The sequence below is a fragment of the Capra hircus genome, chromosome 27 (genome assembly GCF_001704415.2).
Source record: "Capra hircus breed San Clemente chromosome 27, ASM170441v1, whole genome shotgun sequence".
NCBI lineage: Eukaryota > Metazoa > Chordata > Mammalia > Artiodactyla > Bovidae > Capra > Capra hircus.
In genome coordinates, this window is record NC_030834.1 from 42,322,303 (window position 1) to 42,348,664 (window position 26,362).

Here is a 26,362-nt window from a genome sequence, read left to right on the forward strand (position 1 = left end):
ACCGTGTGTGTGTTTGTGCACTGTGCTTAGTGGTGTCTAACTCTTTATAACCCCATGGACCATAGCCCACCAGGCTACTCTATCCGTGGAATTATCCAGGGAAGAATACTGGAGTGGGTAGCCATTCCCTCCTTCAGGGTATCTTCCCCACCCAAGAACTGAACCCAGGTCTCCTAACTAGGCAAGCAAATTCTTTATTATCTGAGCCACCAGGGAGTTACTAGTAATTTTAAGACTGTGTCAAAGCTACACAGAAACTGCAGAAAGTGCATCCCCGTGTCCAGTTTTGGGAAACAGGACTTCAGATAAACACTTGCCAAAGTGTTCTTTTTTTTTTTAATAGAAGACTTCCATTCAGTAATACTGCCAATCGAAGTGATACACATGCATGAAACCACCTACTATCCTGGACTTAAATAGGCACAGACAAGTGAGCAGTCGGGAAAAATAAACCAAAAAACACGTGGTGATGCTTCAGTCTTATTTGATGGTCAGCTCAGTGTTTTTGGTTATGACTGGGATACCTGTACTGCTACCTCCTGGGTGCCCTGTTTCAGACCTTATTACCTACCACCACATGTGCGTGCTCAGTCATGTCTGACTTTTTGCAACCCTGTGGACTATAGCCCCCTGGGTTCCTCTGTCCATGGCATTCTCCAGGCAAGAACTCTGGAGTGGGTTACCATATCCTCTTCCAGAGGATCTTCCCAACCCAGGAATCAAACCAAAGTCTCTTGTGTTTCCTGCACTGGCAGGAAGGCTCTTTACCACTAGCGCCACCTGGGAAGCACATTACCTACCATGAAGTGAAGTGACATGAAAGTTGCTCAGTTGTGTCTGACTCTTTGTGACCCCATGGACTATAGCCTGCCAGGATCCTCTTTCCATGGGGATTTTCCAGGCAAGAATACTGGAGTGGGTTGCCATGCCTTCCTCCAGGGGATCTTCGCAACCCAGGTCTCCCAGAATGCAAATAGATTCTTTACCATCTGAACCACCAGGCAAGGACCATTACCTACCATACTTCTTATCTAAACCAGCCCAGAGGAAACCCTGCTTCTGGACACTCTTTCTCTTCCCATTATGGGTGGCCCTTCCTCTTGGTTTGCCATAGCCTTACAAGTGGGGTCCAGATAATGGGAGGGTTGACCATTTTGAGGTCATGGGGATGTGTGCTAGGATATGTAGGATAGGATGTGTACTACTGGGAGCAGGAATCCCTCAGAAGAAATGGAGTAGCCATCATGGTCAACAAAAGAGTCTGAAATGCAGTACTTGGATGCAATCTCAAAAATGACAGAATGATCTCTGTTCATCTCCAAGGCAAACCATTCAATATCACAGTTATCCAAGTCTATGCCCCAACCAGTAACGCTGAAGAAGCTGAAGTTGAATGGTTTTATGAAGACCTACAAGACCTTTTAGAACTAACACCCAAAAAAGATATCCTTTTCATTATAGGGGGCTGGAATGCAAAAGTAGGAAGTCAAGAAACACCTGGACTAACAGGCAAATTTGGCCTTAGAATGCAGAATGAAGCAGGGCAAAGACTAATAGAGTTTTGCCAAGAAAATGCACTGGTCATAGCAAACACCCTCTTCCAACAACACAAGAGAAGACTCTACACATGGACATCACCAGATGGTCAACACCGAAATCAGATTGATTATATTCTTTACAGCCAAAGATGGAGAAGCTCTATACAGTCAACAAAAACAAGACCGGGAGCTGACTGTGGCTCAGATCATGAACTCCTTATTATCAAATTCAAACTCAAATTGAAGAAAGTAGGGAAAACCGCTAGACCATTCAGGTATGACCTAAATCAAATCCCTTATGATTACACAGTAAAGGGAGAAATAGATTTAAGGGCCTAGATCTGATAGATAGAGTGCCTGATGAACTATGGAATGAGATTCATGACGTTGTACAGGAGACAGGGATCAAGACCATCCCCATGAAAAGAAATTCAAAAAAGCACAATGGCTGTCTGGGGAGGCCTTACAAATAGCTGTGAAAAGAAGAGAGGCGAAAAGCAAAGGAGAAAAGGAAAGATATAAGCATCTGAATGCGGAGTTCCAGAGAATACCATGAGATAAGAAAGCCTTCTTCAGCAATCAATACAAAGAAATAGAGGAAAAGAACAGAATGGGAAAGACTAGAGATCGCTTCAAGAAAATTAGAGATACCAAGGGAACATTGCATGCAAAAATGGGCTCGATAAAGGACAGAAATGGTATGGACCTAACAGAAGCAGAAGACATTAAGAAGAGGTGTTAAGAATACACAGAAGAACTGTACAAAAAAGATCTTCATGACCCAGATAAGCACGATGGTGTGATCACTAATGTGGAGCCAGACATCTTGGAATGTGAAGTCAAGTGGGCCTTAGAAAGCATCACTATGAACAAAGCTAGTGGAGGTGATGGAATTCCAGTTAAGCTATTTCAAATCCTGAAAGATGATGCTGTGAAAGTGCTACACTCAATATGCCAGCAAAGTTGGAAAACGCAGCAGTGGCCACAGGACTGGAAATGGTCAGTTTTCATTCCAATTCCAAAGAAAGGCAATGCCAAACAATGCTCAAACTACCACACAATTGCACTCATCTCCCATGCTAGTAAAGTAATGCTCAAAATTCTCCAAGCCAGGCTTCAGCAATACGTGAACCGTGAACTCCCTGATGTTCAAGCTGGTTGTAGAAAAGGCAGAGGAACCAGAGATCAAATTGCCAACATCTGCTGGATCAAAGAAAAAGCAAGAGAGTTCCAGAAAAACATCTATTTGTGCTTTATTGACTATGCCAAAGCCTTTGACTGTGTGGATCACAATAATCTGTGGAAAATTCTGAAAGAGATGGGAATACCAGACCACCTGACCTGCCTCTTGAGAAATCTGTATGAAGGTCAGGAAGCAGCAGTTAGAACTGGACATGGAACAACAGACTGGTTCCAAATAGGAAAAGGAGTACGTCAAGACTGTATATTGTTTCCCTCCTTATTTAACTCATATGCAGAATACATCATGAGAAACGCTGCACTGGAAGAAACACAAGCTGGAATCAAGATTGCTGGGAGAAATATCAATAACCTCAGATATGCAGATGACACCACCCTTATGGCAGAAAGTGAAGAGGAACTAAAAAGCCTCTTGATGAAAGTGAAAGAGAAGAGTGAAAAAGTTGGCTTAAAGCTCAACATTCAGAAAATGAAGATCATGGCATCCGGTCCCATCACTTCATGGGAAATAGATGGGGAAACAGTGGAAACACTGTCAGACTTTATTTTTTTGGACTCCAAAATCACTGTAGATGGTGATTGCAGCCATGAAATTAAAAGACACTTAGTCCTTGGAAGAAAAGTTATGACCAACCTAGATAGCATATTCAAAGGCAGAGACATTACTTTGCTGACTAAGGTCCGTCTAGTCAAGGTTATGGTTTTTCCTATGGTCATGTATGGATGTGAGAGTTGGACTGTGAAGAAGGCTGAGTGCCAAAGAATTGATGCTTTTTAACTGTGGTGTTGGAGAAGACTCTCAAGAGTCTTGGACTGCAGTCTTGGACTGCAAGGAGATCCAACCAGTCCATTCTGAAGGAGATCAGCCCTGGGATTTCTTTGGAAGGAATGATGCTAAAGCTGAAACTCCAATACTTTGGCCACCTTATGCGAAGAGTTGACTCATTGGAAAAGACTCTGATGCTGGGAAGGATTGGGGCAGGAGGAGAAGGGGATGACAGAGGATGAGATGGCTGGATGGCATCACTGACTTGGTGGATGTGAGTCTGAGTGAACTCCAGGAGTTGGTGATGGACAGGGAGGCCTGGTGTGCTGCGATTCATGGGGTCGCAAAGAGTTGGACATGACTTAGCAACTGAACTGAACTGAAGTGAACTAGGATATTGGTAATGGGCAATGAGAAGGCCACCAGTATGAAGAAAATTTTTAAATAGACAGTGATTGCTGGTCAACCAAATGAGAGCAGCAGGAGGAAATGGGTGAATCAGAGGATCCTACTCGACTTTCCCCCTTAACAGGAGAGCAGTTTACTGAGGCCTGGAGTTTGTCTAGCAGCTCTGCAAGGGTCAGTGATGACCTCGGATGTGGGTAGGGCTGCTCTGGACATTAATAGAATGGAGTGGGAATCAAGAGATGAAAATCCCAAGTCTAAGGCAATAGTCCAAGTCCAGCAATCACTGAGCTTTTAAGAGGAAACAAAGAAAACAGAAAAGAAATAAAAATAAAAACAAAGCAAATGGTGAGGTGTTGAAGCTTGAGCAGCTCCAGAAAGGAGCCGGTGTAAGTTACAGAGCACAAGCATTTGAAAGAAGTACGAAACAGTCCAATAAGTGCTTGAAACTTGCAGAGAGAAGAAAAATTGCTCTTTGTACGGCTTTAAATATGAAAAGAAAATAAAGCCAAATGAATCTTGTGCTGTTAAAAGAGCCTGCAACACCAGAAACTGAAGTATCACTTCTATTTATTTGAAACCAAAATGTCAGCTCACTCATGAGATATATAATAGAAGTAAATTGGCTTCCTTCTGATTTCTTCTTTGCTCTCTTTAACAAAGAGACTTAAAGGAGTTGTTCCTTGCAATTCATATGTTTATTTATAAATAAATAAGACTAAATTATGTGTGTGTTTAAAGACACAGGCATGTAACCGTAATATACTGTCATTTACTGAGAGCCTACGTGGTGTCAATACAGCGTTAATGGTTTTGCTCACATTATTTCATGCTGTCATCACAGTTGCCTTTGGGGTGAGCATTATTAACCTGAGAGCAATGGGACAAGTTACTGGGTTACTCAGGTCAGGGAGCTGCTGAATGCCAGAGGCTGGAGCTGATTCAGACGTCTGACTTTAAAACCTCTGCTCTCAGACAGAAGATAAATTTTATGATATGAGTATGAGATTGTTGGTCTGAGTTGCCAGGCAATATAATGCTATAGTAGTACAATAAAACAAAAAACAAATATAAAGCACAAAGAATTTTATTCCCTTTAGTTAGACCAAAAGTAAGAAAGTTCTCCAGATGTTGTGAGTTGTATACATGTAGCTAATTGATGTTTAAAAAGTGATCTAAGGAATATCTGTCATGTTATTAGCATGCAAAATTTCCAGAATGAATAGATGGATGCATACTAGATTTTAGCAGAAAACTGCCTTCATCTCATAAGCATAAATTTATAAGGCTATGATTATTGTTCCATCTATTCTTCATTGAATCAGAAGTGTGAGAATTTCATTTTCAGTAGAATGCCAACCTGTGTTTTAAGCTCTGCCAAATAGCCTGATGTTAGGACACCCTGGGGTCTAAAACCTACAGCACAAGGCCAAAAAAAGATTTCCATTTGTTTATCGGACAACATGAAGTGGGTCTTGTTAAGTCCTGGAAATCAGGGTTCACTTGTGCCATAAGCTTCCAGATTTAACAGAAGTAGTTACAAAGCTTTACTGCTTTGCCCTCTTGGGTCTGAATCCTTTCAAGTTAGGGCTTCAACCATGCTTGTGGAATGTCTTCTTCCCCATTTAACCTGCCAGAGAAATGCCATTCCAATCAGTATCCTCCCCAAATGAGAACTGTAGGGAAGTGAGCCACTGGGCACACTTCAGCAAGTGGCAGAGAAATTAAGGTTTGTGAGAATGAACAAATGATTGCTGGAGTGAAATCTCAGAGAAAATGGCAAGAAAATAAGATATTAGCAATACTCTGAGAGCAGCATCATAAAGGGCATTTACTGCGTTTAGTAAATTAAGCTGAATATTGTGCAGAATACTTAGCAGCCTTCCCACTGATACATTGCCTCGACAAAGGAATGGCTTCAGAAAACCAAGGTTATAATTTCATTATTTTCAATACTTTGTTCAAAATGATGTCCATATGTCTATGTTTTTTTTGTTTTCCACCTGCAAATTTTTATTATGCCTCGTATATACACACACACACATATATATACACATATGCACTCATAGACACACATATGCACTCATAGACAGGGCTTCTCAGGGGGCACTGGTGGTAAAGAACCTGCCTGCCAGTGCAGGAGATGTAAGAGATGTGAGTTCAGCCCCGGAGTTGGGAAGATGCCCTGGAGGAGGAGATGGCAACCCACTCCAGTATTTTTGAATCTCATGGACAGAAGAGCCTGGTGGGCTACAGTCCACAGTGTCACAGAGAAGACATGACTGAAGTGACCTAGCACAAACACACACACATATATATGCATGTACACTCACACACACAGAAATACACACACTCATATACATGGATACACACATACATACATACATATATATATATATACATATGCGCTCATACACACACATATGTATGCATATATACTAATACACACTATGAGGGCTACTCCATTTCTTCTAAGGGATTCTTGTCCACAGTAGTGTATATAATGGTCATCTGAGTTAGATTTGCCCATTCCAGTCCATTTTAGTTCACTGATTCCTAAAATGTCAATGTTCACTCTTGCCACCTCCTCTTTGACCACTTCCGATTTACCTTGAGTCATGGGCCTGACATTTCAGGTTCCTGTGCAGGAACCTGTTCTTAACAGCATTGTTCTTTACAGACCCATTGTACTTTACTTCCATCACCAATCACATCCACAACTGGGTGTTGTTTCTGTTTGGCTCTGTGTCTTCATTCTTTCTAGAGTTATTTCTCCACTCTTCTCCAGTAGCATATTGGGCACCTACCAACCGAGGGAGTTAATCTTTTGGGGGAGTTAAATATCTTTTCGTCCTTTTCATACTGTTCATGGGGCTCTCAAGGCAAGAATACTGAAGTGGCTTGCCATTCCCTTCTCCAGTGGACCACATTTTGTTAGAACTCTCCACCTTGATCCATCTGTCTTGGGTGGCCCTACATGGCATGGCTCATAGTTTCATTGAGTTAGACAAGGCTGTAATCCATGTGATTAGTTTAATTAGTTTTCTGTGATTGTAGTTTTCATTCTGTCTCCCCTCTGAGGGATAAGGATAAGAAGCTTATGGAAGCTTCCCAATGGGAGAGACTGACTGTGGGGGAAACTGGGTCTTATTCCAAAATGCAGTTCTTGGGTGCGATCTCAAAACAGACAGAATGATCTCTGTTCATTTCCAGGGCAAACCATTCAATATCACAATAATCTGAGTCCATGCCCCAATCAGTAATGCTGAAGAAGCTGAAGTTGAACGGTTCTATGAAGACCTAAAAGACCTTCTAGAAACACCGAAAAAAAGATCTTCTTCTCATTGTAGGGGAATGGAATGCCAAATAGGAAGTCAAGAGATACCTAGAGTAACAGACAAATTTGGCCTTGAAGTACAAAATGAAGAAGGGCAAAACTAACAGAGTTTTGCTAAGAGAATGCACTCGTCATAGCAAACACCCTCTTCCAACAACTCAAGAAATAACTTTACACATGGACATCGCCAGAGGGTCAATACCAAAATCAGATTGATTGTATTCTTTCCAGCCAAAGATAGAGAAGCTCTATACAGTTAGCAAAAACAAGAAAGTGAGCCAACTGTGGCTCAGATCATGAACTCCTAATTACAAAATTCAGACTTACATTGAAGAAAGTAGGGAAAACCACTAGACCGTTCAGGTATGAACTTACAGTCTCTTACAGTGGAAGTAAGAGATAGATTCAAGGGATTAGAGCTGATAGAGGGCCTGAAGAACTATGGATGGAGGTTCGAGACATTGTACAGAAGGCAGTGATCTAGACCATCCCCAAGGAAAAGAAACGCAAAAAGGCAAAATGGTTGTCTGAAGAGGGCTTACAAAGAGCTGGGAAAAGGAGAGAAGCAAAAGGCAAAGGTAAAAAGGAAGATATACCCACTTGACTGCAGAGTTCCAGAGAATAGCAAGGAGAGATAAGAAAGGCTTCCTCAGCGATCAGTGCTGGAGAAGGAAATGGCAGCCCACTCCAGTGTTCTTGCCTGGAGAATCCCAGGGACGGGGGAGCCTGGTGGGCTGCCATCTATGGGGTCGCACAGAGTCGGACACGACTGAAGTGACTTAGCTTAGCTTAGCTTAGCTTAGCGATCAATGCAAATAAATTGAGGAAAACAACAGAATGGGAAAGACTAGAGATCTGTTCAAGAAAACTGAAGATATTTCTCCATCTATTAGTGTCCTCTTTGATTTCTTTCATCAGTGTTTTATAGTTTTCTATATATGTCTTTAGTTCCTTCAGGTAGATATATTCCTAAGTATTTTATTCTTTTCATTGCAATGGTGAGTGGAATTATTTCCTTAATTTCTCTTTCTATTTTCTCATTATTAGTGTATAGGAATGCAAGGGATTTCTGTGTGTTGATTTTATATCCTGCAACTTTACTATATTCATTGATTAACTCTAGTAATTTTCTGGTGGGGTCTTTAGGGTTTTCTATGTAGAGGATCATGTCATCTGCAAACAGTGAGAGTTTTACTTCTTCTTTTCCAATTTGAATTCCTTTTATTTCTTTTTCTGCTCTGATTGCTGTGGCCAAAACTTCCAAAACTATGTTGAATAGTAGCGGTGAAAGTGGGCACCCTTGTCTTGTTCCTGACTTTAGGGGAAATGCTTTCAGTTTTCACCATTGAGGATAATGTTTGCTGTGGGTTTGTCATATATAGCTTTTATTATGTTGAGGTATGTTCCTTCTATTCCTGCTTTCTGGAGGGTTTTTATCATAAATGGATGTTGAATTTTGTCAAAGGCTTTCTCTGCATCTATTGAGATAATCATATGGCTTTTATTTTTCAGTTTGTTAATGTGGTGTATTACATTGATTGATTTGTGGATATTGAAGAATCCTTGCATCCCTGGGATAAAGCCCACTTGGTCATGGTGTATGATCTTTTTAATGTGTTGTTGGATTCTGATTGCTAGAATTTTGTTAAGGATTTTTGCATGTGTGTTCATCAGTGATATTGGCTTGTAGTTTTCTTCTTTTGTGGCATCTTTGTCAGGTTTTGTTATTAGGGTGATGGTGGCCTCATAGAAAGAGTTTGGAAGTTTACCTTCCTCTGCAATTTTCTGGAAGAGTTTGAGGAGGATAGGTGTTAGCTCTTCTCTAAATTTTTGGTAGAATTCAGCTGTGAAGCCGTCTGGACCTGGGCTTTTATTTGCTGGAAGATTTCTGATTACAGTTTCAATTTCTGTGCTTGTGATGGGTCTGTTAAGATTTTCTATTTCTTCCTGGTTCAGTTTTGGAAAGTTGTAGTTTTCTAAGAATTTGTCCATTTCTTCCACGTTGTCCATTTTATTGGCATATAATTGCTGATTGTAGTCTCTTATGATCCTTTGTATTTCTGTGTTGTCTGTTGTGATCTCTCCATTTTCATTTCTAATTTTATTGATTTGATTTTTCTCCCCTTGTTTCTTGATGAGTCTGGCTAATGGTTTGTCAATTTTATTTATCCTTTCAAAGAACCAGCTTTTGACTTTGTTGATTTTTGCTATGGTCTCTTTTGTTTCTTTTTCCTTTATTTCTGCCCTAATTTTTAAGATTTCTTTCCTTCTACTAACCCTGGGGTTCTTCATTTGTTCCTTTTCTAGTTGCTTTAGGTGTAGAGTTAGGTCACTTACTTGACTTTTTCCTTATTTCTTGAGGTGTGCCTGTATTGCCATGAACTTTCCCCTTAGCACTGCTTTTACAGTGTCCCACAGGTTTTGGGTTGTTGTGTTTTCATTTTCATTCATTTGTATGCATATTTTGATTTATTTTTTAATTTCTTCTATGATTTGTTGGTTAATCAGCAGCAGGTTGTTCAGCCTCCATATGTTGCAATTTTTAATAGTTTTTCTCCTGTAATTGAGATCTAATCTTGCTGCATTGTGGTCATAAAAGATGCTTGGAATTATTTCAATTGTTTTGAATTTACCAAGGCTAGACTTATGGCCCAGGATGTGATCTATCCTGGAGAAGGTTCCATGTGCGCTTGAGAAAAAGGTTAAATTCATTGTTTTGGGGTGAAATGTCCTATAGATATCAATTACGTCTAACTGGTCTATTTATCATTTAAAGTTTGTGTTTCCTTATTAATTTTCTGTTTAGTTGATCTATCCATAGGTGTGAGTGGGGTATTAAAGTCTCCTACTTTAATTTTGTTAATTTAATTTAATTTGTGTTATTGTTAATTTCCCTTTTCATACTTGTTAGCATTTGTCTTACATATTGTGGTGCTCCTATGTTGGGTGCATATATATTTATAATTGTTATGTCTTCTTCTTGGATTGACCTTTGATCACTAGAACACTTTCTAACACCATACACAAAAATAAACTCAAAATGGATTAAAGATCTCAACGTAAGACCAGAAACTATAAAACTCCTAGAGGAGAACATAGGCAAAACACTCTCCGACATAAATCACAGCAGGATCCTCTATGACTCACCCCCCAGAATATTGGAAATAAAAACAAAAGTAAACAGACTGGACCTAATTAAAATTAAAAGCTTCTGCACAACAAAGGAAAATATAAGCAAGGTGAAAAGATAGCCTTCAGAATGGGAGAAAATAATAGCAAATGAAGCAACTGACAAACAACTAATCTCAAAAATATACAAGCTACTCCTGCAGCTCAATTCCAGAAAAATAAATGACCCAATCAAAAAATGGGCCAAAGAACTAAACAGACATTTCTCCAAAGAAGACATACAGATGGCTAACAGACACATGAAAAGATTCTCAATATCACTCATTATCAGAGAAATGCAAATCAAAACCACAATGAGGTACCATTTCACACCAGTTAGAAAGGCTGCTATCCAAAAGTCTACAAGCAATAAATGCTGGAGACGGTGTGGAGAAAAGGGAACCCTCTTACACTGTTGGTGGGGATGCAAACTAGTACAGCCACTATGGAGAACAGTGTGGAGATTCCTTAAAAAAACTGGAAATAGAACTGCCTTATGACCCAGCAATCCCACTGAATGGCACTGAAACATGTATAATATCATATAAGAAATGAATTGCCAGTCCAGGTTTGATACAGGATGATTGGGGCTGGAGCACTGGGACAACCCAGAGGGATGGTACGGGGAGGAAGGTGGGAGGGGGGTTTAGGATAGGGAACACATGTACCCCTGTGGCAGATTCATGTTGATGTGTGGCAGAACCAATACAACGTTGTAAAGTAAAATAAATAAATAAATTAATTAATTAAAAAAATAAGAAAATCAAAATAATCAAATGTGAAAAAAATGAAAACTAAAGATACCAAGGGAACATTTCATGCAAAGATGGGCACAATAAAGGACAGAAATTGTATGGACTTAAGAGAAGCAGAAAATATTAATAAGAGGTGGCAAGAATACGCAGAACTATACAAAAAAGATCTTCATAACCCAGATAATCATGATGGGGTAATCACTCACCTAGAGCCAAACATCCTGGAATGTGAAGTCAAGTGGGCCTTGTCACTACAAACAAAGCTAGTGGAGGTGATGGAATTCCAGTTGAGTTAGCTCAAATCCTAAAAGATAATGCTGTGAAAGTGCTGCATTCAATATGCAAGCAAATTTAAAACACTCACCAGTGGCCACAGGACTGGAAAATGTCAGATTTCATTCTAATCCTAAAGAAAAGTAATACCAAAGAATGTTCAAACTACCACACTATTCCACTCATCTCACACACTAGCAAAGTAATGCACAAAATTCTCCAAGTCAAACTTCTACAGTACATGAACTGTGAACTTTAGGATCTTCAAGCTGGATTTAGAAAAGGCAGGGAAACCAGAGATCAAATTGGCAACATCTGTAGGATCATAGAAAAAGCAAGAGTTCCAGAAAAACACCTACTTCTGCTTTATTTGACTATGCTAAATCCTTTGACTGTGTGGACCACAACAAACTGGAAGATTCTTCAAGAGATGGGAATATCAGACCATGTGACCTGCCTCCTGAGAAATCTGTATGCAGGTCAAGAAGCAACACTTAGAACTGGACATGGAGCAACAGACCAGTTCCAAATCAGGAAAAATCATGCAAATCGTGCAAAATACCATGCTGGATGAAGCACAAGCTGGAATCAAGATTTCTGGGAGGAATATCAATAACCTCAGATATACAGATGACACCACCCTTGTGGCAGAAGTGTAGAGAAACTAAAGAGTCTCTTGATGAAAGTGAAAGAGGAGAGTGAAAAAGTCGGTTTAAAATTCAACATTAAGAAAACTAAGATCATGGCATCTGGGCCCATCATTTTGTGGCAAATAGATGGGGATACAGTGGAAACAGTGACAGACTTTATTTTGGGGGGCTCCAAAATCACTGCAGATGGTGACTGCAGCCACACTATTAAAAGGCACTTGCTCCTTGGAAGAAAACCTATGATCAATCTAGACAGCATATTGAGAAGCAGAGTCATTACTTTGCCAACAAAGGTCCATCTAGCCAAAGGCATGGTTTTTCCCGTAGTCCTGTATGGTTGTGAGAGTTGGACTATAAAGAAAGCTGAGCACCAAAGAGTTGATATATTTGAACTGTGGTGTTGGAAAAGACTCTTGAGAGTCCCTTGGACTGCAAGGAGATCCAACCAGTCCATCCTAAAGGAGATCAGTACTGAATATTCATTGGGAGGACTGATGCTGAAGCTGAGACTCCAATACTTTGGCCATCTGATGCGAAGAACTGAATCATTGGAAATGACCCTGATGCTATGAAATATTAAAGGCAGGAGACGGGGATGAAAGGGGATGAAATGGTTAGATGGCATCACTGACTCAATGGACATGAGTTTGAGCAAGCTCTGGGAATTGGTGATGGACAGAGAAGCCTGGGGTGCTGTGGTCCATGGGATTGCAAAGAGTCGGACACGACTAAGCGACTGAACTGAACTGAACTCATACACATACACACCCACACACCCACACATACATGTACGTATACCCTCATGCACATATATACATATACACTCACATATATGTATATATATACACTCACACACATATGTACATATACACTCATACACATACACATATATATATATTTTTCAGATTGTTGAAATAGCTGATCATAAATTTAAACATAAGAGAAACTTTAGAGTTTAAATTTTTCTAGAACTTTGATTCTTATCAGCACTACTTTTTCTTTAACTCTTCTGATAACTCCCTATTGCATTTACTGAAGATTTTGATACAGAAAAGAAAAACAAAGACAGCAACCAAAAAAACTCAGACTTAGCCGCAGGTGACCTGGGTGCCTATAGAGCAGAAGGAGATCTCACTTGGGAATCAGGTCTGTTCTCCAGCCCCAGGTTTTAAACAAAGTCACTGTGCTAATCCAGGTGAATAATTCTTTCTGACCCTCTTCCTTACCCATAAAATTATATGTTTATATACACTTTTTCAATCAGTCTTTCCTGCTTTATCTTACTAGGTGTGTATTCTCATTGGAAGCTATGTGGGAAGTATTTTAAATGATCTAAATTTAAAATCCATGATGCTTCAAAACCATAACATCTTTGATGTTGACTGAATAAGAGAAGATCCTTAAATTAGTGATTGCAAAGATTTCCTTTGACAAGTGCTCCTGAGTTGTGTGTGTATTTGGGGGGATTCCTGTTTTACCACCTTCCATTATTATGGATTCCGTGTGCTCACTCACTCAGTTGTGTCCGACTCTTTGGACCCGTTAAGTGTAGCCCATCAGGCTCCTCTGTCCATGTGATTTTCCAGGTAAGACTGCCGGAGTGGGTTGCCATTTCCTCCTCCATGGGATCTTCCCAACCAAGGGATCAAACCGACATCTCTTGCCTCTCTTGCATTGGCAGGCAGATTCTTTATCACTAGCAATACCTGGGAAAACCCTGGGTTCCTTACTGTAACTTACTTAACTTCAGAGTTGTTCTTGTTTGTTTCATCTCACGGTAAATAAGTCTGGGTCAGAGCTAGTAAATTTAAGAAGGAAGTGCTTATAATAACTTCTCTGTTCATCTTACTAGTTGTTAAAAATTCCTTCTTCTTTGGTACCACTTTCTTGCCTAATCTTTCAGGCTAGGGTGGTGGGAGGGGAGTTCAGAATGGGGGGCACACATGTATACCTATGGTTGACACATGTTGATATATAGAAAAAATCATCACAATATTGTGAAGTAATTATCCTCCAATTGAAATAAATTAACTATGTTTTTTTAAACTGGCTTCTGTGTCCATCCCCATAGGACTGAGCCTTCTGTTCTGAGTATCTCCCTTAATTCCTTAGTTCCGCAGCCCCTGCTTTTTGACTGATAGTTGATAAACTCATACTTTTATAACAATGGATGCACTGATGCTCTTAGCTAAGGTAATATTTGTCTTTAAACAAATATTATATATAATAAATATATATATTTAAAAAATATATATAAAAAATTTCCTGTGCTTTAAGGAAAATGAATCTTTGGCGAGTAGGGTGAGGGGACTTAAGCTGTGGGAGGTTAAGACCTGAGGTGAGCTATTCCTAACTCTAATTCCAGTGAAATCTCAAACCCAAAGAGTCAGTATGGTGATAAATTTGTGATGGTAAAGATATTAATCGATGCTCTCTTCCCCATATTAAATGAAATATAGCACATTACACTGCTCTCTTCACCATGACTGTCTGATAATGTCCATGTGATGAAGCTGAGAGCCGTCAGACATACCTTCTGGAATAATAAATTTTAAAGACCCTGTATTTTGACCCGTTTTTCATTGTCTCTCATTAACTCTTAAGACCCATACAACTTTGTAAATGTGCCTGTTTATGCCACACATGAGAAATGCTAATATTTAACAGTTTTTATATACATTTAAGATGAGACATAAAAAAAGAAAAGAACAAAATTTCATCACATCTTGTCAGGATAACCCTGAACTTGTTGGTGTTTTTTTTTTTTTTTCTTTTTTCTCTCCAGCTGTGTCCTGTGGAATCCCAGAGTCCCCAGGAAATGGTTCATTTACGGGGAATGAGTTCACACTGGACAGTAAAGTGACCTATGATTGTAATGAGGGCTTCAAGCTGGATGCTAGTCAGCAAGCTACAGCCGTGTGTCAGGAGGATGGATTGTGGAGCAACAGGGGGAAGCCCCCCACATGCAAACGTAAGTGTCCGATGCTCTGCCTGGCTTCACAGATTTAAGGAGGAACAGATACATGGGTGAGAGCTCTGGCCTCCACAGTACAAGATCCTTTCCCTCAGTGTATGAGCATTTGTCTCTGGCTTTTGGTCACGTTACATCAGTCTGTTCCGTATCAGCCGCTCTAACCATCAACATAAGCTCTGCAGTCGAGAAGGTGGGTCATATGATATCACGTTGGGCCCATCAGCACCTAGACCATGAAATGTACACAGAGGATCCTGGCCTTGCTGCTGTGTTCAGTTTGGAGAGATTCAGTCAGGAAATTATTGAGACATCAAGCACTCTACACAAAATATTAAAACATAATTCAACACAGGTTTGCTCTGCATCTCCTATCTCACTGAGTTCCCTGAGGGTCAAGGTGGTGCCTGGGTCTATTTGTACATCACCTGCTCTGTGTAACACACTGATACTCAATAAATGCACCACTGATTTGTGAAATAGGGTGAGTTTTCTGGAAAGCTATTAAGAGTATATGATGGTATTCTTAAAAGGATTAAAAGTTTGGATTCATTGTTAAACTGTAGTCTTAAAAAACAATAATCAACTCCATAACACAAAGCCAAAGAGAACAAAAGTTCACACACACACACACACCTGTACATGCCCACACACACAGTGTATACCAAGCTTTTCACTGAAGCTATGTTAAACTAGCTTCAAAGTGGGAATAATCTAACTACCTAGTTTCTAAAAATTGAAAGCCATGTAGTATCTCTACTTATACAGTATTTTTGCTCTTAAGATATTAAATCAAAGTCTTCAATTATAAAATTAATTTATTGACTTTTATGTATAGTATTTTGGTCTTGTTAAAATTATTTGAACTTTCTAGGTGTGGACATATAATGTTTACAAAAATAATCAACTTCCTTCCACACGTTTTATTTTCCTTGCTGTCATTTTAACCTATGTTTTTCTTTTTTGCAAATAATCGTTGCATTTTCAGAGAGTTAGGAAGGCACCACTAAGACAATCCTCATCCCTCAATGCCTGGCCACCACTGACCTTTTTACTATCTCCATAGTCTTGCCATTTCCAGAATATCGTAGAGTTTGGAATCACTCAGTAGCCTTTGCAGACTGGCTTCTTTCACTCAGTAATATGCCTTTAAGATTCCTCCATGTTTTTTCATGACTCAATGGCTCATTTCTTTTTAGTGAAATAAAAGTCCACTGTCTGGATGGCCCACAGTGTATTTATCCATTCAACTACCGAAGGGTGTCTTGGTTGCTTACAAGTGTTGGCAATTATGAAAACAGCTGCTATATACATCTGTGTGCAAGGCTTTGTGTGGACATAAATTTTCAACTCCTTTGAATAAATGTAAGGGAGCATGATTGCTGGATCATATGATAAGAGTATGTTCAGTTTTGTAAGAAACCACCAAATGTCCTCCAAGGTGACTGTACTGTTTTGCATTTCCACTGGCAATGAATGAGACTTCCTGTTGCTCCACACCCTCACCAGCATCTGATGCTGTCAGTGCTCTGGGTTTTGATAGTTCTAGTAGGTGTGTGCTGGTACCGCCTTGTTCTCATTTGCATCTCCCTGATGGCATATGATGTGGAGCATCTTTTTATACATTTATTTGCCGTCTGTCTGCCTTCTTTGGTGAAGTTTCAAATTAGGTCTTTTGCACATTTTTAATCAGAACATTCATTTTGTTCTTGTTGTTGTGTTTTAAGAGGTCTTTGTATATTTTGGGTAAGAGTCTTTTATCAGATGTGTCTTTTGCAATTTTTTCTCCTGGTCTATGACTGGTCTTCTCATTCTCTTGACAGTGTCTTTTGCAGAGTTTTTAATTTTAATCAAGTTTAGCTGATCAGTTCTTTCTTTCATGGAGCATGCCTTTTATCTTGTGCCTGAAAAAATCATCCCCAAAATCAAGGTCACGTAGATTTTCTCCTGTGTTATCTTCTAGGAGTTGTGTGCTTTACATTTGGGTGTTTGATCCATTTCAAATGAGTTTTTCTAGAGGATGCCAGCATTTATTTTTACATGTAGATCTCCAGTTTTTCCAGCACCATTTGTTGAAAAACTATCTTTTTTTCCCATTTGTATTGGCTTTTGATCAATTGTCAAAAATCAGCTCTGTGTATGTGAGGGTCTCTGGCTCTCTCTTCTATTATGTTGATCTGTGTCTATGTCATGCTGTCTCCCTGTTTCTGGTTTTACTAGGAAACTGACTTAATAGAAAAAAATTCAGTTTCCTACAAAATCCATCCTGTTTGGGATTGTAAATATCTCTAGGTACATATTTGATTTTAGTGAAAATGTCCAGGTAGACGTGGATACCTCTGTTCTCTTTAAAGCTATAGGGAAATCATTTTGCTTAAAGATAATGCAGTTCATTGGGGTCACAGACACAGTCTCTGTGGTATTTATTTTAACCTTGGAAGCTTTATCCTTAGCTTAACTGAAAGGCGTCTCTCATGGGTGCCTGTTCTTTCTCAGGATAGAGAAGTGAAAATGCACAGTCAGCCTGTCACGATAATGCCAGTTTGGTTCTTCCTGAATATATGTAGGCCAGATGCCTTTCCGTATAAACACAGACTTTTTCTTTTTTTTTAATATCTGTATGAGTCATGTTTAGGTTAAGGCAACTCTTCATTGGGTAAAACAATGCACAACTACACCTTCATCTCAAGAATTCTAATGCAAGAGGTTTACTGTTGTTTATAGTCACACAATTGTGTCCGACTCTTTGCAACCCAATGGGCTGCAACACACGAGGCTTCCCTGTCCTTCACCATCTTCCAGAGTTTGCTCAAACTCAGGTCCATCTAGTTGGTGACCCCATCCAACCATCTCATTCCTCTGTCGTCCCCTTCTCCTGCCTTCAATCTTTCCCCGCATAAGGGTCTTTTCCAGTGCGTCAGTTCTTAGCCTCAGGTGGCCAAAGTATTGGAGTTTCAGCTTCAGCATTAATCCTTCCAGTGAATATTCAGAACTGATTTCCTGTAGGATTGACTAGTTTGATCTTTTTGCAGTCCAGAGGACTCTCAAGAGTCTTCTCCAGCACTACAGTTCAAAGCATCATTTCTTTGGTGCTCAGCCTCCTTTATGGTTCAGCTCTCACATCTGTACACGACTAATGGAAAAACCGTTGCGATATATGGACCTTTGTCAGCAAAGTGATGTCTCTAGTTTTTAATACACTGTCTAGGTTTGTCAAAGTTTTTCTTCCAAGGAGCAAGCATCTTTTAATTTCATGGCTGCAGTCACCATCTGCAGTGGTTTTGGAGCCCAAGAAAATAAAGTCTGTCACTGTTGTCATTTTTCACCATCTATTTGACATGAAGTGATGGGACCGGATGCTATGATCCTTGTTTTCTGAATGTTGAGATTTTAGCCATCTTTTTCACTCTGCTCTTCCTGCCAATAAATAGATAAGCATCTAGATATTCAACATGAGTGTTAACTATGTGAGAATTATGAGAGAAAGAAGCACAACATAGCTTTTTGAGTCTTGAGTTGAGGATGGAGAAAGACAGAAGAGGCTCAAAGAGAGGGAAGCAGACAGCATTTCCTGAATTCCATGGGGAAAATGGATGAGGTCTCCCTCTGGGCATGGGGAGTCTGAGAGTCACTCTTAACAGGAGACCTGAAGGTGCCCTAGCTCACCTCTGCTCTGCCAGGACCTCAGCCTGTCTGCCTTCACGGGGTTTTGGACAGAAGGAATCATGTAAGCTCTACAGGAGAAAGGATAGACAGACAGACATAGAGAAGGTAATGTGAGTGCCTGGTCAGTCTTTATGGAGGAGACAGTGCTCCCGTGGGGACTGAGCTAGGTCTGCTGAGATGACTGATGATCTACACCCGTGTTTTGAGTGGTAACTCTACATACTTGTCTATGTTGCATCATATAGAGATACTAACAGTCCTCTGGAGAAGGTAGTATTTTCTCCTCTTGCTAAACTCATGCAAAGTAAATTACTGAAATATCCAAAGTTTACAATTTGCAACCACATACATTTGATAGGTCACATCATGAAAACGTCTGGGGAAGCATTTTGTTGTGGTCACAGTATCCTGTTGGGGTCCCCTGCTGCCACCGGTAAAGCCATGTGGTGACTGGTTTGGCACCAAATCTCTGGGCATTCTAGAAGCACAGGGGCCGTGACCTCCCCAGGCCTGCCTGCGGACCCAGTGCATTATGCTGTGGCCTGAGCGCAGGCCCTTCATCTCATGAGCCCGTAAAGAGACAGTTTAAATATCGAATAGATCTCATGATAAGCAGGGGTGAATGTAAGGAGAGGAGATATGAGAGTTCCCACAGTTGTGAAATACGCCCAGAGATCAGGTGTCCTAGGATGTTCTTGGCTACCCACAGCCAAGAAGAGAGCTCAGAACCACAGTCTGGATCCCCAGTTCACTCCTCCGAGCCATCCTCCTCCCATCCCACATTTGCTGCCTCATGTCCCGTTACCTCCTCCCACTCCACCCAGTACACTCGTCTGCCCGCTCAGGCCCCACGTACACCAAGTCACCATCGGTAGTCTCCTTCCACACAGCCACCAGCTCCTCATTTAAGCACATACAGATCACAACATGACACTTCACTGCTTAAATCCTCCCAGGAGATCTCCTAGCGATTAGGATGAAATTCATTAACTTGATTATTTTGCACTCACTTCTGCAAAAGGCAAATATTATGGAGAGGCCACCTAGGAACCTGAACAAGCTTGACCAAGCGGAGACATAGGTTCGATCCCTGGGTCAGGAAGACCCCCTGGAGAAGGAAATGGCAACCCACTCCAGGATTCTTGCCTGGAGAATCCCATGGACAGAGGAGCCTGGTGGGCTACAGTCCAAGGGTCACAAAGAGCTGGACAGGACTTAGTGACTAAACTATCACCACCACCTGGGAACCTGCCCCAGCTCATGTTTGAGACCGATGCCTATTTAGGCATTGAGGGGCACACTATATGGATGATAGCTCATGTAAGGCTAGTCTTAGACTCCGATATCCCATCAAGGCTAGATGCCCAAAGCTTTACACAAATTGGCCCTTTTAATTCTACTGAGGAAGGCAGTTATCCCATCATCTAGAAATGAACCAGGAAGAAGTGGTTATGTTGACCAAACCCACAGACAAAGCAGCTGAGTTGTGGTTCGGTTCCAGGAGACCCTATTCCTAAACTCCGTGTGGTTCTGCCTCTTGGAATTGATTTATCTCATGATTTTTAAGTCTCATAAGTTATAAAAACCAAGAGCATAAACAGAAGGAAAAGGTGCTACTTTAATCTAACATATAATTCATTCTAAAAAGTATTAAATAGCTGATGGTAAGGAGGGAGTAAAGTTATGTTTGAGGATTGTAGCGTAACCAAGTGATTTCAAAGACAATGTATATTTATGCCTAAAAAATCAAAAATGAGTGTATATTTATGCCTGTGAAAATCAGGAATGAGTGTGCAGTTCAAAGGCACATATTACATCAATTAAGAGAGCTGCTTTGTGCTCACATAAAGCATTATGTTACGGCACACAGAGTGGTTTCATTTATGAATATATTTGATTTTTGTTTTAAATGCGCATCTAGATGTGCAACCGCTTTAAAGTTGTAATGAAAAAATTAAATAACAAAATGGTTTCTTACATACACATGAGGTCCCCAGCCTAAGAAAGTTATTTGTTCAGTTAAATGATTGTTAAATGGGAAAAAGCCAATTTGCATTTTAAAGCCTTTTTTGACACTGACTGGTACTTGTTCAGTAGGATAGGAAGATAAATATAATATTTACAGTTAAATGGGAAATCAGCCTTAAATTTTCTAAGTACAGTCTCAAACTTTCAAGTATTTTTCCCTTTGTTTATTAGACTTTGTTAAAATTCCTTGGCATTCAAAGGCTGGAAAATCTATTTAATTTTTGAGGGGAAGGTTTATTTTCTCCACATTTTTTAAATGGAAGAAATTGAGCAGAGTAAGCATAAAACTTTTCCTCTTTGTCAGAAAGTTTGGTTACTATTAAATTCTGAGATGTGTATTTCCCCAAGGCCAGTTCCTATGTTGGTATGACACAGTTTGTATAAGTTTCTTTAGCATCTGAATAATATGTAGATCAGTACTGGAACCTCAAGAGATAAGAAACACTTCAGCTTTGACAAGTAGTAACTGTAAATGGTAAATAAACTGAGTTTATGTTGCCCTTGGGTTTACTAGAATGAAGATTATAATAAATAACTACGTTTCAGTTTGCATGCATCCCCCAGTTGTACAAACCTCAGGGCAGACGTTTGAGGTTCATTCTTTCCATTTTAATTATTTACTGAAGCTGGATTTGGACCATTGGCGACATAAATGATGCTCATGCCGCTATGAACTAGGGAGAGCGGCTGGGATGAGTGTCCCAGGTCTGCTGGTCTGACAGTGCTGAGCAAATGTGCTCCTTGCCCTCTGCTTTCAGGAGAAAAACAAAACCACTAAGATTGCCTGCCAACATCAAACAAAATCCCAATGTGTGGGGGACTTTTTCCTCTTTCAATTAAAGTTATCAGAGAGACACGTTTGTCATTAATAATTTATTAAGGACCTCCCCCACCCTGGGCACCATGAAGACTTTAAGTGATTAAATCCAAGGTATATACATTTAAGGAAAGAAGGAGTAAATTAAAGCCACACGAAACAGCTTTATATCATCTATAAATAGCCCAGTTGAGGAACAAAGGTTCCTCATAAATTATCTATTTGTACATATGTATGTCTGCACTCACTTATCTGTAAAGGATTTATGCATATAGTCATATATAACACACATATATGTGCGCAGGTGGCGCTGTGCTGTGCTTAGTCGCTCAGTCGTGTCTGACTTTGTGACCGCGTGGATTGTTCCAGGCTCCTCTGTTTATGGGGATTCTCTAGGCAAGAATACTGAAGTGGATTGCCATTCCCTTCTTGAGGGGATCTTCCCGACCCAGGGATCAAACATGGGTCTCCTGCGTTGCAGGCAGATTCTTTACTGTCTGAGCCAATGTTGAGGGTATATATTTATCCCTTTAGCCCCTCAAAACATGGCCTTATCATACTTGTGTTTCTTTACTAGTTATTTCTGTTTTCATGTAGAGTTCCAGTTATTATCATCTTTTAACAACTGGATGAGCGTCATTTAATTGTAGATCGTATTGCTAAACTGCAGTGTCAGGAGAGCAGCCGTTCACCTGCATTTTGGACTTTCTCTCTGTGCTGAGCGCTTGCTGAGCACTCACCCGCATTCCATCTTCAAGTCCCTGTGACAAACTCAAGTCACCATTGTTACTGCCGTCCTCAGGCAGTGCGTGAGTGCCCGCCCAGGGCTGCAGGGAACCCCGGCCAGGGTCAGGCCCTTGGCTGCCAGCCCCGCGGTGCCGGACCGCCGAGTCCTGTGTGTGCAGTGGCTGTAGAGGGTCCTTCTTGCCTGCACTGGGCCTTGACAAGGGATATCAGTTAAAATGTTAGGAAAGCTGCGGGAGGAAGGCCAGGCCACCCCTGATCTGAAAGCAAATTCATCATGCAAGCTACAGATGGACTTCTAAAGTTATGGATTAAAGCTCTGTGGGGAGGAGTGGCGACGCCTCCATGTGCAGGCTGTGAGCCCTTAGCTCTGTCTCCCAAGACTGCGGTCAGCTGTGAAATGACAGCCCAGATCAAAGGGCCATTTTTTTTTAATTGGAGGACAGTGGCTTTATAGTGGTGTGTTGCTCTCTGCCAAACACCAACACCATTCAGTCATAATTACACTTAAACCCCCTCTCCCACGCCTCTAGGCCGTCACAGAGCACCGCGCTGGTCTCCCCGTGCTCCACGGCAGCCTCCTGCCAGCGATCTACTTCGTGCACGATGGTGTCCACGTGTCATCGCTGCCCTCTCAATTCATCCCTCCCTCTCCTTCCCCAGCTAGCTGTGCCCACCCGTCCATTCTCTGCACCGCAACAGGCAAGGTGGGCGGGTGGCCTAGGGGCAAGTGCCCCTTCCCAAGGCCCAGCCTCATCCTCAGGGCTCTGAGACCCATCCATGTGCCTGGTGTGGGCTCAGAAAACGGAGGGCAAAGTGGGGAGGGGGGCGCCCACCCCCTCCTGGACAAGGTGTTGGTGCATCGCAAGTACCTCATTGGCCCACACGACGTGGGGAGCGGCTCACTGACTGCAGGGCCGGGTCCAGCCGCTCACCCTCTGGAGGCAGCACTCTGTGGGGCGGGCATGGGCTCTTCCGTGCAGGGCAGGACTCTGCCAGTCTGAGGAAGCTGCTTTCTGGGGACCACCAGTGGGTGACAGACCTCTCTGCTGCACGTCGTGGGGAAAGACTGTCTTGAGCCTGCATCTCACTGTTGTGCAAACTTTTCACGGTCTTCTAGGATTGTGATGCTTTGGGGGAAGAAAGCTGTTTAAAGGACTCAGATTCTGTCATTTCAGTTGTGTTTTCAGTCCTTTATTTTCAGGGCCATTTATGTTCTACTCTGTATAACGTTTCCATCTCTTTTATTTCATTTCCAAAGATTGAATATGGGTTCCTCCAGCTTTTTGCATTTTAGTTAGAATTGTGAACTATGAACAGCTCCCCGTGGCTCCCTGATAAATATGAGAAAGTGAGGTTTGCACAGAGGTTAAAGAATGGGAAATACAGGGTTTGTGGCACCCAGGTCCTTTATGGCCCCTGAGCGCCGGCTGTGTTTGTTATTCATCGCCACATTAATACTGCTCAAGGGCAGGTGTAGCTTTGGTTCATGTCTGTAACTTCATAAATATTTCTAGAATGAATGAATGAATGGACTGTCTGCAGTGTGGTCTGATGCCAGTTAATTTGCTCGCTCTCTTTCCCACATTTGTTGTTCTTGTCAAACACCTGCCTACTGCTCAGTGCAGGACAGTGGTCTCCTCTCAGACAGGAGCTGCATGGGGCCCCCTCTTTCAGACCCCTCTGAAGACCATGTATCATCAGTTCCAATGAAGACTTGATGACCTGAAGCAACTTGCAGTGAATTTAGTTTAGAAAACACCCCTAAGTCAGAAAGGCTGGGTCACTGTGGAACCCCTTACATGTTCTTTTTACAGACACTTGGATTAGAGGTACTACTTTCAGGGACTTCCCTGGCCGTCCAGTAGTTAAGACTCAGTGCTCTCACTGCTGGGGCCCCAGGTTTAATCCTTGGTCCAGGAGCTAATCTCCTGCAGGCTGTATGTACATCACAGCCAAAACAAAAAAAACAGAGAGAGAGAGGTGCAAAAAAGAAAAGCATTCAATTTTCATCCTTTCCAAGGGTTGCTTTAGACTCATTTCATGTAATTATAAAATTAGCTATGATATGTAATTTTTTTAATGGATTTTTTTATGGAACCTGGATTACAGAATTGAAAAAAAAATCTAAACATTTGCCACTTAGGGTCATTAGGTGGAAGAGGTTACTTCAATATTTTCTTGTTGAAATCAGATTTGACGGGTGGCATTTAGGCTGCAGAGTATTGGTTATTGGACACAGTTCTAGTTAGTGATATAAATGTTCTGCTAACATATATATATATTTTTAGTTAAGTCTGATCACAGTAACAAAATGACAGAAAGCCAAGGGCAGGAAAAAAATGTGCGATCTCATGAGGGTTTTGGAAACTCTGCAAGAATGGGCAGAAATCTGGCAATCCCAGGTCACTGAGAACTTGAGTCCTGAGAGTCCAGGCTCAGGCAGCAACCTCGGAGGAGAGGGGCTGGCTCGTCTGTGGTCTGTGCCTCTCAAGAGCCAGTAACTCAGGTGAACCTGTGAGCAATGCCTGAGAAGCCCACTTCAAAACCCTATCTATCCACCTGCTCTTATTCTAAATGACTCATACCTAATCACTCAATCATCTGACTAAGCTCTGAGGTTAAAGCACTCATTTAAAAAGAATGATCGCCCTTAGGAATTCCAGGCTCTCAACCCAGCCTTTCTGGAAGGGCTTCCTCACAGGGCCCTGTTGAAGTCAGATGGCATGAAATACACTCGAGTCAGAGTGGAACCCTGGGCATCCCCACTTCATGCCCCTGACTTACCGAAGCCAAAGCAGCGTACATCTCCGCTTCCGAGTCAAAAGAACCAAGTCTAGCTCGGCCTGTCCCCAGCCAGCAAGTACAGACTGTGAGTGGCGCCTTGAGAGCTCTGCCGGGTTGTGAACACAAGTAGTTATGTTGTCGTTTAGTTGCTCAGTCGTGTCCAACTCTTTGAGACCCCATGGACTGTAGCCTGCGGGGCTCCTCTGTCCATGGGATTCCTCAGGCAAGAATACTGGAGTGGGTTGTCATTTCCTTCAGGGGATCTTCCCGACCCAGGGATCAAACCTACATCTCCTGCTTGGCAGGTGGATTCTTTACCGCTGAGCCACAGCAGGAAGTCCACACAAGTAGTTATGAGTTTGGTTGAATCATTTCACTCCAGTGGCATCAGACCATAATTTTATAACCCTGATTAAATGTTCTTGAACTGAACTTGGTAGCAGAAAGCACTTGTGCACGCTCACTGTGACAGGGGGAGTCTGTTACAGAGAGAAGACGCCTGCACCCCCGCATCTCGATTAGGATCTCGCAGAAGATTTAGGAGCAGGACCTGTAATTCATGAGGCGGGAGGCCGGAGGGCTTTATTCATGGTGGCACCGCAGCCACTGTCTGAATATCTGAAACAAAACAACTGTCAGCCTGCCTGGTTCGCCACTGGTGGGGCGACTCGGTCATAAATCAGAATCGCTCATGGTAAAATGAAGTCAATCTCTCTCGAGTTTGGTGTTGTCTCTGCAACAATCACAAGATGGAAAAACTGCATCCTATCTGTGCAGAAACTTTATTGTCTGTGCCTTCAGTGGGTATGATTTGAGAAGCCGCTAAGTCGCTTCAGTCGTATCTGACTCTGCGGCCCCATAGACGGCAGCCCACCAGGCTCCCCCATCCCTGGGATTCTCCAGGCAAGAACACTGGAGTGGGTTGCCATTTCCTTCTCCAATGGATGAAAGTGAAAAGTGAAAGTGAAGTCGCTCAGTCGTGTCCGACTCCTCGTGACCCCATGGACTACAGCCTACCAGGCTCCTCCGTCCATGGGATTTTCCAGGGAAGAGTGCTAGAGTGGGGTGCCATCGCCTTCTCCGTGATTTGAGAAGAGCACTTCTAAATAGTAATTTAGGCGTTTTTATACAAAACTGCATCAACCATGTCAACCCTTAATACAAATGACCATGTGACTTGAGAGTGGTTATCTGTATATCTGCTCTTGAATTTTTTTGAAATAGAAGAAAATTATTCCATAAGAGTTGCGTGCTTTT

At 41.6% G+C, this 26,362-nt stretch overlaps 1 protein-coding gene across 1 annotated transcript in view; it reads left to right on the forward strand.

Annotated features, from left to right (window-relative positions):
- Positions 1-26,362, forward strand: part of CSMD1 (CUB and Sushi multiple domains 1) — a 2,085,346-nt gene that overhangs the window by 1,972,688 nt on the left and 86,296 nt on the right. The window contains 1 exon segment of the mRNA XM_018042044.1: positions 14,878-15,063. Coding sequence (XP_017897533.1) covers positions 14,878-15,063 — 186 coding nt within the window.